The 19,369-nt window shown below is 47.9% G+C and overlaps 1 protein-coding gene across 1 annotated transcript in view; it reads left to right on the top strand.

Annotated features, from left to right (window-relative positions):
* Positions 1-3,378: 3,378 nt before the first annotated feature.
* The window catches only part of LOC135264308 (amyloid beta precursor like protein 2-like), a 55,451-nt gene continuing 39,460 nt past the window's right edge, over positions 3,379-19,369 (top strand). The window contains exon 1 of the mRNA XM_064353173.1: positions 3,379-3,707. Coding sequence (XP_064209243.1) covers positions 3,633-3,707 — 75 coding nt within the window. The 5' untranslated portion in view covers positions 3,379-3,632. The remainder of the gene's footprint in view (positions 3,708-19,369) is intronic.

Raw genomic sequence — 19,369 nt, 5'->3', positions numbered from 1 at the left:
AGCATGCTTGGCTCACTCATTACATTAGTACATTAATTATTAAGAGAGAACGTACCACAGGGTTTGAATTACAGGGGATGCAGAGCTCAGCCCCCCCCCCCCCCCCCCCCCCCCAACAGAGACCCTGGCTCCCCAGAAAAAGACTTATGCTCCCCTGTTCACTTTCTCTCGTTTCTTCCTCCAGCTATTCCTTCTATCGCTAATCATCTCCTATTACCAATCATCTGGCACCTCTATCATCTGCCATTTATAAGCAGTTTTATCTGCCTGCCCTCTGTTTGTATCTTAGTTGTATTAGAATTTGATATATGTTCCGTTATTAATTATTCTTTTTATTTCATCTCTCTTTTTCCTGCCCTTCTGTGTGCATTCAGTCTCTGGCCAAATATGTCTACCAATTACATTCATCCCAGAATGCGCTGTGACATTCACACTCCAATTATAGTCAGGTTAACAAAGATTTTGCACTTTCTTGCAGAACAAAACACGATCAGATGGCTTAGATTGGCGTCTTTCAAGATGACAATCTTTCCATCCACACAGATCGAGCAGTCATCCAATGATTTGAGCAGCCTGACCCTGACATTTTCCATATCAGAATCCAACCAGGAGTTGGTCTTGTAACCGGAAAGGTCACAGGTTCAATTCCCAGGTAGGACACTGCTGTTGTAGCCTTGAGCAAGGTACTTAACCTGCATTGCTTCGGGATATATCCAGCTGTATAAATGGATGCAATGTATATCTAAATGCTTTTAATGTGATGTAACAATACCTAAAAAAAAATATTTTCAACTTCCATCAACTGATTGTGAGTTGATACCTTGTGGAAGAGTGGTGGTGTACTCCTTCTGCAACAAACCTTATCTGCATTTCCATTTTTGTTTATTACTGGTATGTAGCTTCCCTATCTAAGAATAGATTATGAAATATTTCAGACATTCGGATTTGAGTATTTTTCATGCCTTGTGGATGAAACCATCTGTAAGCCTGCATGCTGTGTGAGAGTGCAGAAGCTGAGGAAACCACACAATGAATCATCTTATTGCTTCATGTATCAGTTTAAATAACTGAAAATCATTTTAAGCAATAACCGCACAACAAAACAGGTCTTGCCTCAGCAAAAAGGGGGGAACACAACCAAAAGTTAAAATAAGGACAACCGGCCTGTGAAGAAGTATGAAAACTGTCAAGTTCACTATTTTGTGGTGATTCAGTAATAAAGATAGAATGGTCTCTCCACAGATCTTCACAAACACGAAAAACACACTATGTTTCAACTTACTATTTTACATGTTTTTAATTGTTTTGCACATTTTTCCCAATGCAAGATACTTTTAAAGTAGTGTAGAACAATTCACAAAAGTCTACCTCAAAGTAAAACAGACGGATGTCATGTAAAAACTGACGTCATGGGGAACAAGTTGGTGTCTTTAGTGGTGGGGTGCTGACTGAAGATCTTAATACCTATGGGTCAGCACCCTGGCAGATGCAAAGGTTAACTCGGTGTGATATGCTTACAGAGGTAGTGCTAGCAGGATCATTGATCTATACTGTTTTGGCATGATTGTGTCTTTATTAGCTGACTTGGAGTTTTGCTTTGATCGTTTTGTATAGGCTATAAAAAGAAACGTGGTTCGGGGAGACTTGTAAACACGGTCTCTCTCCTGCGCTTTACGCAACCATTTCACCACTCGCATTTTGCACCAGTGTATATTGTGATTATTACTGGATACACTGAACAATAAACTGTATTCATTTTAACCTGGAAGTTAAAACGCTTTGACTCTTACCACTGCACACCTAGCAGTTTAAGGTCCTAGCATACACATAGAATTTAGGATATCTGCACCCTCGTAGTCACTCGCCTATACACTTGTGTCGTAGCAGCCGGATGCTCAACTGTATTTTTGCAGGCTACACAAGCCAAAGACATGTCATCTACCATGGCGGATAACAGTCTCCTCCGTCTATCCATAATTGTTATCACAGAGGAAATGTTATAACTTTCTTTCTGTCGTCAGATAACTGAGATAACATTCAACTTATCCCGTTCCAGTAACACCGAGTAAGCCTACACGCGTTCCTTCGCCACTCAGTTATTTCCGTTGTTTGGTTTGCAAAGGGGTTTCTTACAGTCGATGACCTCGATGTGATAGGTTTTGGTTTCTTGCTGTTGGTGACCTCGACGCAGCGTTTGGTGTGTCTGAGGGTTTTTTTTTTTTTGTTGTTGCTTTTTTGTGTGTCTGGTATTAGCCTATGTGGCTAACATATCCTACAATAGTGGACAACTTTCTCACGTGTGACATTCTGAATTGCAATACTGCATTACTTACATTAATATTTCATATATGGATATGCAGTACTGCTTAATGAGAAGAAGCATTGGGACAACATTGCTCTCAAACATGTTTATCGGTTTTATGTCTATAATGAGGAATAATAAACCTGGTATTTGCCCTGAGCGCGTGCAACTCTCGAGCTTTTTACGCATTCAGCAAAATGCTTGATGCAGTGAAATTAGGAAAATTTAATCATGGCAGTGTTTCGTCAAGAATGATTCATAACTATAGCAGGCTATAAAATCCAACATAATTTTTGAAGTGGAATTTTTTTGTATCAGCAAGTCAGACTTTTATACAAATATTTCGTATATTGTTAGTCTGTGTATGTGATCTGTAAACATGTTAACACAAGTTTAATGTTTGTATTGGACCCACGGTTTTTTTTTTTTTTTTTTTGGTTTGTTTGTTTGTTTTGGTATGAACACGGACTGTGGAAGGAGTCTTTGGGGGGAAGTAAAGAGCCGTTTATCTCAAATGTTTTGTGCAACAATGTTTAGTGCTTTCGTGTTTTGTTATACAAATTATTATGTAAAGATAGTTATGAGTCATAACAATATTCCTGTGAACAGCTGTTTTTCTCAATGATAAGCTCCAGACTCCAGAATGATGCTCTGGAAATAAATCCGTACCATCTGTTGTACAGTTTTTAATAAACGATCATAAAAAACACATCGTACTCGGACGCCACGAATATTTACAATGACGTGCGGCGAGTAAGTACTTCTGTTACATTTTGGAAGCATAATCACATAGTCAAAAATATGAAAAAAGTCCGCGAATGATCAGCGCTTGAGAGCTTAATAATAGGTTACTTCTGTCTTTAAATTCATTTGAACCGCCCCGGTGTGGAAAAGCGAACTATAGATAACAGCTATCCTGATAGATTACATTAGATAGTGAAAGTAACCTACCACTTACGCAAATGCCTGTAAAGTGAGCTGGAAATCCCACTGTATCGCTTCGGACAGTGGACTGGACACGACAGTTGATTGTTTTCTATGACTTCATTTCCGGCAGGACTTTGATCAGACGCCGGGCGGCGCAGCGAATCAGTTCAGCTGAGAACGGGGGAAGGTGTGCACGTCCTCTATCCAGAACAAATACGCATTGCCTTTGCGCTGTACGTTCCGACTGCGAGGGGAATCAGCTGATTAACAAGGGTGTGAGCTAGCGACATAGCTACGCAGACTGTCCGAAGATCCATCGGGAACCTCTCATTTCTTTTTGGAGGAGTTATAGCTGTACCCCCAAGATAACCAGCTAGGTTGACAGCTAGCGAGACTTTGAACGATGGGTTCATTCCCGGCGATAGCAGTCCTCATTCTGGGGATCGCGGTTACACCTCTGACAGGCTATATTATTGAGGTAAGTAGCCGTATGCTGTGTTTTTTTTTAATTCATGTTCACTACTTGCTGGTGTCATAATAACACAATTACTTATTTAGCTTGCAGATGTTAGCTAGTTATCGAGATTTGCTGCTTTGATAATAATGTGCGCAGTGGAGCAAGGCATTGTGACTGGCGAGCTACGACCACAGACGTTTCAGTTAATTACTGTACGAGTAAATATCTCCCACATGATTGGAAATATCGGGCACAATAATGTTCTTATTTTAACTTGCTAGCGCTGCTGTTCTATTCATAGTCAAATAATTCCACGTTTTTTGTTTAGCGCATTTTTCACTATATGATTATGTAAAAGATAGTATATTAGTACTGAGCAACGCTGGTAGGGTATTGCTTTCTGTTTCCATTGCCTAATGCAACATACCATTTAACAAATACATGAACCTAGTGGTCAATAAGCCATGCATGGGTTTATTTTGTTTTTGTCTGTAATAAGAAGCTTATGGTGGACGTCTTGGCTTAAATAAGCTATTTTAAAAAAAAATGTGTACAGCAAGTATTTATAGGTGCGACGTTGGATTGTGTGTGTCTGTGTGTTTGCGTGCGTGCTGAGATGCGGATAATGTGGAAACCCCGCGCAGTAACGTTGTAACGTGCTGGCAGTATCGCACCGCAAAGTAATAATAAATCACATGGACTAATATTTCCTCTGTTATGCGCCTTTTCTTCACTGTGGACATCCAGTCCGCAGTAATTGAATAAGCAGCGGTCCTGGCACGTTGTCAACACTGTCGCCAGCACCCTTACAGGCGACTTGTTCATTGTTTGGTACGAAGTATAACGTCGTTTCCCGTTATTCGCTAAGCTGGATGTAAGGTCGTTTTTATAAATGAAACATCTGACAATGGGATCAACATTTATGCATATCTGAGACTGTGACAACTCGTCTTATTTTTGTAATTTGTTTGGTTTATTTTACGTTAGTGATTAGGCAAGCACACATCCATTGTAATACATTTAACATGAATTGCCAGGTTAATGTTTTTTATCTTGTGTTTTCGCTCATGACATAAGAAGTGCTTCCTACAAAAATGAAGTCCAGTTATTATTATTTTTTGTTTTAGCGAAGGTGTAAAAAAATGTAGCCTGTGGTTTTGGAAAATCAGTGCCACCTTGGCCATTTTGGAGTTTTAGTTTTATTTGATTGGGTAATTAGGCTACTGATTCATGAACACGCATGTTATAGTAAACCCCAACGTGCTGAAACAGAACACAAGCGCAGGAACGCAACAAATCGATCTAGGAGATCTGAGAGATGTCATTAATCAAAGCGAAATTCACCCAGTCGGGATTCGGTCACGTGACGTGCCCTCTGCTTTTGCACTTCGTGTTCTGACGTGTGGTGTGCTTTTGTTTTCGTTCTGCGGTGGGAATATAACGACAATTCTTGTACATCTCTGCATGTCGGGCATATTTTAATGACTTTTAACTTATACATGAATGCAATGTTAGAAATGCATGTTTGCCGTATAGTAATACTGAAACCACACAATGAAGCACAGACGGTCAATGACAGGTAGAACTAGCGCATTGTACTTCCGCAGATGTGGAATGTACCTGGTAAAATGTGTTGAACGGGTGCCAGATAGAGCTGGTAAGCTCCCAAAATGAGCTTTCTCTGTTTTTAATTCAATTAAATATTCAATTGCATCTATGAACACGAAGTAGTTCACAGATGCAAGGCAAGTGGATGTGTTGGCCATGATCTATATTGACATAAAGGAATCAAGTCTTGAAATTATAATGCAATTTATCTTGATGAAGCAACCTACACCACTCCCTTCTTTCCCATAAATTTGTGTTAGAGAAAAAGGTTATTAAACTCCTAGATCTCTTGTCTGGAAAAAAATTCAACCCAGGGGGATGTGTTTTAACTTGTAAATAATGAATTCATCACTCCTGTTAATTGCCACCTGCTTACACCACAGAGAGCGTCTTTCACATCCATCCAATTGATTTTCCCAGGGGTCCTTCTCATGTTGGCCTCTATATCTTTGGAAATTTTTATAAGCCCCCCCAGCTCTTAGTACTTAAGCGAAATGAAACAGGATTACAGAAGTGTGGACTCACAGCATTCCCATGAAAACATGCAGCCTATACGTAACATAGCAATAGTTCGTTTTTTATAGGAGTGTGTTCTGCCCTTGAAAATATAATTGGCAGCCTTAGAGATGTGCCACAGGCAATTTCTTCAGATCTGTACCTCTACAGACGTGTGACTCGGTTTTCTGTCGCACCTTGTCTTCAGTGCAGAAAAAAAATGTCACAGTTTGTTTTATTTTAGCGATGTGTTTCCCATGGTTGTCCACCCTATGTTTGCTGTATTACCAGCCCTGGTGTTAGGCGAAGCCAACGTTTCGGGAAAATGTCTGGAAATATAAAGAAGGTGTTACATCCAAGAATTTAGTCCTCTCTTTTTTCTCAGAATGCTAATGTTCCTGCTTGGTTGTCGAGAAAGGCCAATTTCTTACTTAATTAAATGATTTCAGTTTCTCTATTTTAATGAAATTTTTTTCCTCCGTGATTCAGCAGTGAGTGCTCCTTTCTTATCTCGCCTAATATCCCATCATTGCCAAGTGCCTCAGAAAGGGAATTTTTCATCAAAGAAAAACAGAACAGAGGAAGGGGAAAAATCTATTTCTTGTCAGCCAGCTCAACCACTTTTTATGAGAGGTGTCGTGGTTTCAGAAGTGGCTCTGTAAGTTGGATTGCTCGGAGGCAGTACAATAACTAGTGCAAGGCTGGGTTGCTCAATGAACACTATTAATGTGGGATGGAATTTTCTAGAAGGCTTTTTCGTTTGGTACATTTCCATTACTTTACCACCGTACAGATCCGGGCACACATCTGCAGAAATAATTTCAAGCAAGCATAAAGCACATTTGATGTTGGTGTTTTTAAAGTGGCCAACCCTCCGCTTTGTTCAAAGTTTCAGCTTAAATTAGTCTTCTGCGGGAAAGGGAGAAGGAGTTATTGTTTGTGTGGGTGGAAAATTACCAAAAAAAAACCCTGATCACTATTTGTGGAAGTACAAACAAATGGACCCTTGAACAATGCATTTCTTCAGAAAAATGTTACTGAATATAAAAGGATTAACATTTAAGGTTTCAGCCTAATCCGTCTAGTGATAATTTTAAGGCAACATTTTTTTCGCAGCTAAAATATTTCAGAGATTATGTTCCAGTGCAGTTTAACAATGTGTGCAGGCATTGATATTGTTTAAATTTGCTTTAGTGTTCTGAAATTTTGTTCACTGCATCTTGGTGATTACTCAGTCGAGCTGCTACATAGCCCTGGGTCGTTTTTTTCCCCTGTTCTTTGAACACATACGGTTTAATGAAAAATATAGCCTAGCACAAAACAAGGGTGGAGACATCTTACTCTAGATAATTGTCTCCGAGCCTCCATGTTAAAATTAAACTACCACTTATTTGTCATGTGTTTGAAGTTGATGTGCTGCCAGAAGCGCCTGCTTTCATTAAAATCTCGCTTATTACTTTTAGACGCCTCTCTCTCTCTCTCTCCCCCTCTCTCTCCCTCTCACTCTCTCTCTCTCTCTCCCTCTCTCTCTCCCTCTCTCTCTCTCTTTCTCTCTCTCCCCCTCTCTCTCTCTCTCTCCTCCCTCCTCTCTCTCTCCTCTCTCTCTCCTCTCCCTCTCTCTCGCTCTCCCTCTTTCCCTCTCTCTCCTCCTCCCCCTTCTCTCTCTCTCTCTCTCTCTCTCCCTCCCTCCCTCCCTCTCTCTCTCGCTCGCTCTCTCTCACGGCGGTCTCGTGGCAGCCTTGTTCGCGAGCGGCCGCGACTGCGCCTTTTGTTCGTGCTCTGCCGAGCCGCCCGCGGCGGCTTTTGACGGAACACGGCGCGCGTGGACAAAGCCGACGCGGCTCTCGGGCCGGGGCGCGGCGAGAGAGCGAGAGCCGGCCGCGACAGACGGCACGCGGGCGCGGGGACAAAAACAGCTCCCCGCGGGAAAAAAAACCTGTTGTGGCTTCCGCGCTGGGCGACAATAGCGGCGGCACAATGCAGCCCTAATAAAGAGCCGCGATCTCCAGCCTCAGGCGCGTCGGGGAGGCGTGTGCGCGGACGTGCCCGGGTAACAAGACATCGTCCAGCGGAGCCTGGCGTTTTTTGGAAAGGGCCCTCTCAAAACATTGGCCAAGGGACCATTTTTATTTGCCGCGCTCTGGAGAAACGTTCTGGCGGGGAGTGGGGTGGGGGTGGGGGGGGGGTAGATCCCTAAGAGGCCGCGGAAATGTCAAAGGCTGTTTGTTAATGGGGCTCTCGTTATGGAGGTCCGCGTGTTTGCGTTTCCGCTGCCTTAGATGATCTACAAACGCATCCTCAGAGCGCCCTTGGCGGTTAACTCTTTGAGTGCTCCTCGCGCGGGAGGTTTGTTTTGGGGGGGGCATGTCACGTCAAAGTGTGTCACGTTGTCTTCATCCATCATAGTTAAATTTGACTATTTCTGTCATGTGTCATTCCAGTGCTTTTCAGAGCTGTCCAGCGCATCACTGTTATTTGTTCTGGCAGCACAGGTCAGCATGCTGCACGTGTTTCATCAGGAAAGGCTAAGGTGAACGTGTCGCTAAGGTGAACGCTAAACGATGCCCTGGGTGTTCGCTAAATGACTTTATATTAGCATTTCTTTAGAACATTTGGAGCAATATTATGTCAATGATTATGATGATAACAATGAAACGGGTTGCGGTGCTCTTTTAAGACCATTATAGCCTCAAATCTATACCTGTCTGGACATCTGTCACTGCTGAACATTAAGAAACATACTCGGCTCATAAACAGACCATTTAATCCACCTCTAAACGGACCAATCCATCTCTATCGCCAATCTTGTAGATTATGATAATAACAATGAAACTGGTTGTGATGCTCTTTTAAGACCATTATAGCCTCAAATCTATACCTGTCTGGACATCTGTCACTGCTGAACATTAAGAAACATACTCGGCTCATAAACAGACCATTTAATCCGCCCCTAAACGGACCAATCCATCTCCATCGCCGATGTTGTAGTTAGATATAACAATGAACTGTTGTGATCTCTTAGACCATTAGCTCAAAACTATACTGTCGACATCTGTCACTGCTGACATTTTAACACTGCTCATAAACACCCTTTAATCCGCCAACGGACAAACCATCTCCACGCCGATTGGAAATAGACATACTTTCAATTGTTTCCCAACTGAGCTCTTTCACTGTAATCCCTTATCCGGAACACTTTGTGCCAGCTTAACGAATAGTACCCATTACACACCACACACACACACACACACACACGCACAGACACACAACACACAATCAAACTATCGAAGATACACAATCACCAAATCGCAGTTTCGCCCTGTTCTCTAAACAGACCTACCGGTGCAGACACACCCTACAGATGAAGACTCTGTCACCGTTATCAGAGAATAGCATTTCTCAATCTGACATTTATGCAGTTAATCCAGCACCGGTGCTCCGATTCATGAAGCCTGAAAGTAGTTCAACAACTCAAAAGATTAAAAGTTGGCCAATCGAAACGTAGTCCCACGCGCTCATGAACACATTCCATGTAAGCTCAGCTTGCTTACTCTTGAGCGCCTGAGCAGATCAGATCCTCCCCCCCCCCCGATCTCTCCCAGCATCTCTCCCGAACCCCCGCGAGCCCTCCCCTGGTACGCTCTCTTCGTCTTTGTCGCTGCTTGTTTTAATTGTCGAGTTGTCTTTAGACAAGTCCATTCGCAACATGAGAACCTCCTGCCGTGTGCACCACAGTCAACTGCCACACTCTGCTTCTCCCTCTCTCTCACTCCCTCTCTCTCTCTCTCTCTACATAGCATAGCGATTGTCCAGTTTATCTGAAGGCCCCATGTGATGATAACCTTTTGACTGAAGACCCTATCCTTTTTCAAACACCCTTGGCAAACTGTTTTGCCTTTTATTATACTATATATCATGGAGCTATTTGAGTCCATGTACACATGTGATAATTGCAGTGTTTCATCAACAAAATATCCCTAAAAGGGAAAGTATTTTTTAATATTTTTCCACGGGACTCTTGAGACTCCATCATGGATCTCTTGTTGGTCCCCAGTTTCCTACAGACCCCTCTAATGTAGGAGAACCCAGGACTGGAATCTTAGCGCGAGGTGCCATTCGGCCATTTTGTCCCTCTGAAAGATGGCAGGCCTCTGGGGGGGTCAGACTCGGGCACGCTCATCGAACCCACGGTTCCCTTCTCAAGGGAAGGTCACTCCAAGGAATTCCCGGGAAGGTGTTGTTATTTTGGGGGCAGGTATCCAGGTGTCCCATGTCTCCCTTAGATCCTTCTTCCCTGTCCGTTTTCTGCCTGGGTGGTTTGGAGCTGTGTACAGGAGTCGTAAATTCGGGATTAACCGCAGTTTTGCCGAGACCTTTCGGTGTGCGGCTCCGCGCGGCGACCTTAGATACACAGCTACTGTAAACCGTGCAGAGTAAACCTCTTTCTTATTTACTGCGCCGGAGGTTTCGTCTGAAGATCCTGCGCTTCCGAGACGGCGATGTTTAGACAGGGGAGCCGTGCGTAAACTGCTGAGGGGCGGGGAACGTGGAGATTTCGGAGGTCGATAGGGCCGGGTTTTTACAGCGCCTCACCCCCCCCTCCCCCCCACCCCCCGGGCCTCCGGACGATCGATCTCCGGCTTCGACGAAAGAAGAGGAGGGAGTCGCTCCACGTTTTTTTCCTCTCCCGCCGTGGTACTGATTCGCGGAGCGGAGGGGAAGCTCAGACCGCCAACCGCCAAGCGTCTTCAGAGCTGCTTTTTTGAAGCGCCGTTAGACGGTAACCTCCGGTCAGCTTCTTTTTTCTGAATCCGTTTACAGTTATTTTGAGAGCGAGCGCAGACCCGCCGAGAGCCCTTTTGTTAGCCGCGGAAGCTACTCTAGAAGGGCCGTTGTAATCAGAAACCTGGCTATCCGGCATTGTGTCGGTCGGCATTGTGCTGCAGTGTCTGTTGATATTTTTGTATGAGTGCCCTCAGCCACAAAAGAAATCTCCTTCACTTCCTGCGGGGTCAGACCGTAATTATGGGATGCACATCACTCACAGACACTGTGAAACTGAGGCGCGGTCTCGGCAAGAAATGGAAATCCGAAAATACTCTTGGCTTTCACACCTATGTCCTGACAGAGCGTCATCAGCAGCAGTGCATAGGAGGTGCCATCGCCCTGTTTCACGAAGCAGGACCGCTGAGTTAGCTGGGTAACTGCACCGAGTAAAACCCGGAACCCACCCAAAATCAGGAACATGGACTGAAGTCAAACGAGCTGTTCCCGGTTTTACTTGGGGCAGTTATCCAGCTAACTCGGTAATCCTGCTTTGCGGAAAAGCCCCTCCTGTTCCATTTTATTTTCACGGCTGTGTTTATCTCAGCCTCGTTTCACCCACGCACACGCTCTGTATCTTTGGGTTTTTCCGTCGGGAAACACACCAGGTCCACGGCTCGTGCGTATCTGAGGAGGAAGAGGAGGAGGAGGAGGAGGTCCGGGCCGCCGCGTCTGGGAGAGGAAGATATGGCTCATTTATCGGAGTAATGGCCTGGATCTGAAAAATCGAACGCCACGCCCCTTCCTACCGTTCTCTCTCTCTGATCTACAGAGAAAAGACAGGAGAAAGCAATATGGCCAAAACATACACCGAGGCGATCGGTATTCACTTCAGGCCGGTAAAATGACATGGGCAGGAAAGAAGGGAGGGAAGGAAGGCGTGAAGGAGGGAGGGAGGATCCTCCTTCAGAGATTCTGACGGAGCCATCTTCTCTGTGCCCTGTATGATACTGTGTTGACCATGCTAATCTTAGGACTGCTCCTTTCAGGGTCCAATAAGCTTCAATAAACCCCAATAAGGTTTCATAAGCATCTCACTTAGTGTCGTTCCCATCCTGTCTGCCGCTGACTGGCAGCTTTTCATGGCGACACAGCGAGCAGAATATGTTATCTCTGAATATGTTATCCGCAGACATAAAACCTGTGAGTTTGTTCTTACGGGGAGAGTCTTGTAGCGTGAGCGGCGGTGTGGAGTGGGGGTGGGGCGCTGAGGCCGGACTAGAACGTGGACACCTGACGTGAAGGGCTTAAACTGTATCCGGTTGTTAAGAGTTCAACTTGGAATATCAATGGGTTGAAATCATTCAGGATAATGACTAAATATATTGTGTAATGTGAGGAGCGTGGCGTGCATGTGACTGTGTGTGTGACTGTGTGTGTGTGTGTGTGTGACCTTAGGACATGACTCACAGTGCAGTGTTAATGGAATGGAATCAAATTCTGTGTTTACTGTAGAAAGGCCATAGACACCCATTCCAGCCTTCATTTGCATGCTTCGTTTGCACAACCAAATTTCCGTGAATGGGAAGGTGGTTTCTGCGTTTTCTTGTTTCTTGTCGCTGATCTGATCTTAGTTTCCTCTGAATTCACTTAGGGTTTCACTTCTCCATTCGTTTTGAAAGCGAGTCATTCCCGTCAAGTGGTAATATTGAAACATTCCCCTTCTCTTTTCCTTCCCAGTGTGAGGTAATTTAAGGTACATCCTGAGTTCCAGAGTTCGAAAGGGCCTAACCTTTGATTAATATTTTGGTTTTGAGTTTTGGTTTTGTAGCCGCGCACCCCTTGGCTGTAGTGTGTGTTTTCACATCGTGTGGAGAATCTTTACGTACAGCTACATGTTTGTGTGTTCACGCCGTGTGAAAAGTGAGGAATTGTGTGTGCGCGCGTTGAAAGTTTGCCTGGATGGGTTTTCAAGCCGAGGCTTGTTATTCTCGGCTCCTGTGAGGCAGTGAAAACTCTGCCACACCCACAGGGATGTTTATACAGGTGAGCGCTGTGCTGGGGTGTGGGAAGCTCAAACAGGTGCGGGGCCCGGCCGGCCGCCCGCCCGGCTTTCGTCCGGAGTTTATCTGGCTGCCGCTCGCCGTGCCTAGCGACGGCGCGTCGCTCGCTACTCGCCTCCATGCGAAACGCGGCCCTGTTTACCCGACCGAGGTGCGGAATGTTCCGGAACCGACCGGACGCTTGGCGACAACTTTCCGCCCTTTCATCCCGTCCCTCCCTTCCTGCGTGCGGGGAGCATGGAATGCGGGCTTCGGGGAGTTGCGCTGTGACCGTGGCAACCGTGCGCGAGAGGGCGTTGCTCGCTGTGGCCGCCCTGGTGGGTGCCAGGGTGGTTGCACCGCCGGTGTAGTTTGGAGGGAGGTGGAGGGGGTAAGAAAGACCATTGCTGGCCCTGTTGCCGAGCACACACTTCCCGTATGCGGTCAAGAAAACCACCAACTTCCTCTGGACAAAACTGCACTCATACAGCACACGCAGGCTAGCACACACACTCCCGATGCATCATGGGACTTTTCTGATACAACTTTGAATCCCCCATACTGTTCCCCGAAAAAAAGAGAAGTGTATACTTCAGAGAGAGAGAGAGAGGGAATGAGAGAGAGAGAGAGAGAGAGAGAGAGGGAATGGGGGGGGAATGAAGCAGCACTTCTGCACTTTCCTCAGAGAATTCCTTCGAGTACTTCCTCTCCGAATTTTTGACCTGTCAGATGAGTAAACACAGCGGCTCCGTTCGCTGCGGTACACGTGTACGGGGGTCTCAGATCCCCCCCCCCCCGTGGGACCTGTCAGCGGAAGGCTCCGGGGCGGCTCATTATTCGGGAGGACATTGTTCCGGCGGCAGCGGCGGCGCGGGCGGCGATACGGAGCCTTAACTGGCATCCAGCGGCGCTCGGCCCGGCGGCTGCGTCGGCGGGCTCGAAATAACCCCGCCAAGCCGCTAATTTATCTTCATTGCCCCGCTGATTTCGCCCCGTTTCGAGTTCGGTTCAGCTGAGTTCAAGTTCATTTGCCGTGTTCAGTAGAAATTCAGTAGGATTTGGGTTATAACTGAATTTAACTGAATGGGTTGTACAGAGCTTAAAAGAGAAAGATTTTTAAAAATGAAAAGGATATACAATACAGACATTAAACAAAAGTGGGAGAAAAAAACAGACGTCAGACAAGGTACCAGCGCCAGTTTTTTTCCCTCCCAGACAGTTTCCTGCGCAGAGGCCATCTTCTTTCATGTGACAAACAGAAATGTTTTGGGGCAGATTGAGGAGGGAGTTTGAGCACAGAGGTCTGAGTGTGTGTGCTTCCTGGGTTCCCAGGGGCCGTGCTGCAGCTGTGCGGACTGCAGACGGAGCAGGTCTGAAACGCAGACTCCTCGTCTGACGTTGAATGTAATTTCGGTTGCGTGTGTACAGTATGTCTGTCTGATTGTGTAAACGTGTGTATTTTGGTCGGTGGGAGTCTGGTTTCTATGTCTGTCTGTTTTGTCTGAATGTAGTCTTGGATCTGTGTGTGTGTGTGTGTGTGTGTGTGTATTTGTGTATGTGTGTGGTGTGTGTGTGTATGTGTGTGTGTGCGTTTGTGTGTGTGTGTGTTTGTGTGCTTGTGTGGTGTGTGTATTTGTGTATGTGTGTGTGTGTGTGTGTGGTGTGTGTATGTGTGTGTATGTGTGTTTATTGGTCTGTTTCTGTGTTTATGGTCTTTGTCTGTGCAGCAGGGCCCCAGTGTGGCCGTGTTCCCTGAGTGTGTCAGAGCTCCAGTAAGGCGTGGTCTCTCCCCAGTGACTCGGATAAACACGGCAACTATCAACACTCCCAGTGCACCTCCTCTTCTCCCCCCCCCCCAGTCGGTCGTTCACCTCCTCCCGCCGTCTCCCGGCGCCTGGCGCGGCGTCCGCTTACGGCACGCACCGGCGCCCTTTCCCGAAAACGCGCGCATCGGCGGGGTAGCCGAGCGTCTGCTCGCTTGCGCTCCTGAAGCGCGGGCGAGTTTCATCGGGGCCGAAACGCGAGGGAAGCGCTGTCTGGCGGGCCCAGGGATCGCGTGAAAAGTGCGCGTGTTTTCAGAGATGAGGACCGAGACGCCGGAGGCTGGCTCTATCACTCGGGAGGGCCACACGCCCTGCGCTTCCTTCCTGACTACTCGCGCTCGCTCCCCTGGCCAACTTCTGATTCAGACTCTGCTAGAGATCGGGATCAGGGAACAGAATGTTTTGACGTGGTGAGAATCCTTGGCCGATGCTCAAACCTGATTCGTCAGCAGCGTTGCGGAGGAATTCAGTACTTCGGCAGTGAGCTCCACACAGTGCAGGAACCGGAGGGGCGTGTCTTTCTCTTTGGCCCATCCCCTCAGGCTGAGCGCGCTCTCCTTGTCCCCTTTTCCCCTCTGTATCCTCCCTCGCTTTTTTTTCTCCTCCTTCTCGCCCATATCAACTCCTTTTAATTTCCCCAGAGTGCAGGATCCAGCTTTGAGAGAGATTTGTAACAGAAACCGAATTGTGTGTACGTGTGTGTGTGTGTGTGCGTGTGTACATATATAATACACACACATGCACAGTTTAACCCACATACACACATGTATATAATAGGTATACTTATGTATGTGTGTGTGTGTGTGTGTGTGCGTGTTTGTGTGTGTCTGCTTTCTCAGTGCAGAAATTCCTTCTGGTAATGGACTTTGACTGTATATCAGTTGGCCAGCAGTGGGGGGGAGGGAGGGGGGTTTGTAAAGGATAGGATATGGGGGGGGGGCGGGGATAGATGTCAAAGTGAACCCAGTCATTTACTCATGAACCCCACCCCCTTCTTCCAGAGGAGAGATTAAGCGTGTCAGCTCTTCAGTAAACGAGAGTCTGAGTCTTTCTGCTAATCCCCTACTCTCCTTACACCCCCCCCCCCCATGCCATCCCCACCAGGCCCCAAGGGCCCAATCTGAGAACCAGCGCTCGCACGGAAGAGCCACCGTCGCCACAACCCCAACAAATCACCCCCACCCTCGGAACAGGGGAGACCTGGGGAGAAATGATAGGTGCTAAATAGCCCCCCCCCACTGCCCGCCCCCACAGCCCCCCAATGCAATTTAATCAGGCTAATGCACACCATGCAGCTCTCTGCTATCAGCCTGCCGTGTCTGGCAGGCAGGGAGGGAGCGAATGTGGAGAGATGGAGAAGAGAGATAGAGAGGAGAGGCAATGAGGAGGATGAGAAGAGCGACAGAAAGATGGCAAAGATGTAGAAGAGGAGTAGAGATGCAAGGAGAGGACAGGGCGCGTGGGGGGTGGGGGGGGGTTGTTTATCTGCGCTGGACTGGGCTGTGGCTGCGGTTGGTTTCCGCCTGTTTTTACCGTTTTTATGAGCAAACATCTGGCCTGGAATCCGCTCTGGCCCACGTGAGCTATAAGCCCTGAGAGGGAGAGAGAGAGAGAGAGAGAGAGAGAGGGATGAGGGAACCTACTGCAGGGTTTAAAGGACCAGGGGGAGAGAGGGAGAGAGGGAGAGAGAGAGAGAGAGAGGGATGAGGGAACCTACTGCAGGGTTTAAAGGACCAGGGGGAGAGAGGGAGAGAGGGAGAGGGGGGAGGTAAAAGATAGAGAGAGGCAAGGAGAGATGAAGGGTGGAAGAGAAGGAAAGAAGGACTGCGGGAGGTATAGAGGGAGAGAGAAGACAGGAGTAAGGGTAAAGCGAGAGGGATGGATGTATTGAGGGTGTGAGAGGCTAGGGAGCGATAGAAAGAGAAAGAGAGGGAGGGAGAGACATGGAGGACCGAGTACTATTACCGGCTTTATGTGACCATAGCTCACAAAAGAGAGAGGGGGGGAGGGGGGTGGCTTGTAAAAGTGGGTGGTTGTGTTTTATTGTACACAGAGGGGCGGAGGTATTTAGGCTGGTCAGAATACAGCCGATGTGGCCATTTATAGGCTATAAATGAGCACCCGGCGAGCTGCCGTTCGCCAATAAAGCCCGGGGAATGTGTTCGATTGGACGTACCCAGCGTTTATAAATCCGCCTCTCGAAGACCCGCTGACCTTGTCCTTGTTCTCAGCGCCGACCGTCTGAACGTTTACTCTGGGGATCGTATTCTGACTCTGGACTCTCCTTTCCAAAGATCGACGTAGGCTTCAGGGTTCGGGTGCGTTAGGTTATGACGGGAAGATCAGATAACTGAGCAAAACCCGAGGAGCTTCTTTTTTTTTTTTGTGGTAGAGAATGCGGAACACACACAAAGAGCACAAGAGAACACACAGGGGCGCTGACACTGGCCACCGGCGTCGTTTGGGTGGGATTTCTTATCTGCGTCTACGGAGAGTTTTGGAGGGAAAAAGGCCGGCGGTAACCGCCGAGCTGGTGAATTGGCGTGGCGGGAGAGGGCACGAATTGCAGCTCTTTACCCTCGCCGCCCACCCCTCCCGCTCTCCCGCCACCCTTCCTGCTGTCGTTCTCTGGTTCTCCCTCCTTCCCTCCCTCCCTCCCTCCCTCGGCCTGGCCCCTTCCTCCAGGAGTGAAAGCCGTCGCTTTTTTTAGGAGGCCCGCGTCTCTCCACGCGTCCATTAAAACCCTGAGAGGATCCGGGGGGGGGATGTGGAGCGCGCTAGCCCCACCGCGGCGGCGGCGGCGGCGGCGGCGGCTCTGATTCACCTGCGCGGGCCTGCTCCAGCCAGCCGTGACCCATCAACATAAATACATTATGTATCGACTCCGCTATCATCAGAGGAGCCGGGGAACAGACAAGGCTCCTGCGCGCTGATTCGGAACGGGAGAAGGGAGAGGAGGGAGAGGAGAGGGAGAGAGAGAGAGTTTGCGTGCGTGTATCAGTGTCAGTGTGTGTCTATATGTGTGTGTGTGTATCTGTATTAGCCTGTGTGTGTGTATCAGTGTCAGTGTGTGCGTGTACATCAGTGTGTGTGTGTATCTGTATTAGCGTGTGTATCTCAGTGTCAGAGTATGTGTGTGTGTATCTGTATTAGCATGTGCATATCAGTGTCAGAGTATGTGTGTGTGTGTCTGTCAGTGTGTGTGTGTGTGTATCAGTGTCAGAGTGTGTGTGTGTGTATCTGTATTAGCCTGTGTGTGTGTATCAGTGTCAGTGTGTGTGTGTGTACATCAGTGTGTGTGTGTGTGCCTTCCATGCATTGTGTGTGTGCAGGGTTGGGTGAGGTGAACTGTATGTGTTAACATTAGCAGGCTGAGATGTGTGTCAGGGAGAGCCGCAGGGGGTTATGGGTATCTCTCTCTCTCCTGTCTCTGCGCTGTCTGTCTGAGAGCTCCTCTGGAGTGGACACAGGGCCAGGCAGTGTGTGCAGGCCCAGCAGACCAGAATGAGCACAGAGAGAGAGTGTCGCATTACTGCTGCAGATCTGCATCTGCCTGTGTCTGCCTCTCTGTGTCTCACACTAACACACACACACACGCTAATACAGGTACACACACACACACACACACACTGACACACACACAGATACACACACACTAACACACATACACACGGACACACAGATACACACACACACACACACACACACACACTGACACACACACAGATACACACACACTAACACACATACACACGGACACGCAGATACACACACACATACACACTAGCACAGATACATACACACACACACAGATACACACACACACACACACATACACACACACTAACACAGATACACACACGCACACACACACACAGATACACACACGCACACACACACACAGATACACACACACACACACACACACACTACCCCTGCCCTCTCGCCCCACTGGCTGTCTTGTTTTAGCGGTGTCACGTTTCTTCCGCGCTCTTTCTCTGCTAAGCTCTGCGTTTTTTTGTGATGGTAAAATCCCCAGGTTCGTTTTTTTTTTACCCAGCCGACCCGAAATCTGGGCTTGCCCTCGAGCGATGCGAGCGGTGTCAGCCGCCGCCTTGCGCGCGCTTCCTTTCGCGATTTCCCAGAAAATGGGCTTTTTTCTGTCTGCCCCGGCGTCCGCGGGAGAGAGTGCCCCACTTTCCGCACTCTCAGGACAGGGCGTGTGCCGCGTGTGCAGTGCGTGTGCGGTGTGGTGTGCTGTGCGTCGGATGCTGTGCCGCTGCTGTGTCTGTTTTACGGTGTCAGTTTCTGTCGCGTGTTGTTCTCTGCTCTGTTGTGCTGTGCTGTCTGTGTGTTGTGTGTGTGATTGCTGTCGTGTTCGTGTGTTGTTTTTCCATGTCGCTCTGTGCTGTGCTGGCTCGTGCTGCGGTGCGTGTGCCGGTGTGCGTGGCGTTGCGTTGCTGTGTCCGTGGGCTGTTCTGTCTGCGTGGTGCGTGGTGTGTGCGTGTCGTGTGTGCGTGTGTCGTGTGGTGTGCGTGTGGTGTGTGTGTGTGTGTGTGTGTATCTGGGTATCTGTGTGTGTGTGTGTGTGTGTGTGTGTGTATGTGTGTGTGCGTGTGCGTGTGCGTGTGCACGCTCGCATAGAGGAGCCGTCCCGCCGTCCCGCTATCTCTCTTTCCTACGGCGCTGTCATCCCTTCATCATCCCGCTGGCCTTTCTCTGTGCCTTATCTTTCTCTCTCTCCTCTCTCTCTCTCTCTCTCTCTCCGTCTCCCTGTCATTGTTCTCCCCCTCTGTCGATCATTCATTCTCATGCGCTCTCATTCTCTCGCTGTCTCGTGAATAGCTGAGATGTTTTAAGAGGGGTCACCATGACAACGGGGGGCTGGGCGGGGGTGGGGATGGGGGGGTTGTTTGAACAAGCCGTCATTCGGCTCTGCATTGTCTCGGCT

This window comes from Anguilla rostrata, chromosome 9, assembly GCF_018555375.3.
Source record: "Anguilla rostrata isolate EN2019 chromosome 9, ASM1855537v3, whole genome shotgun sequence".
Lineage (NCBI taxonomy): Eukaryota > Metazoa > Chordata > Actinopteri > Anguilliformes > Anguillidae > Anguilla > Anguilla rostrata.
This window is presented reverse-complemented; position numbering and strand designations above follow the sequence as displayed.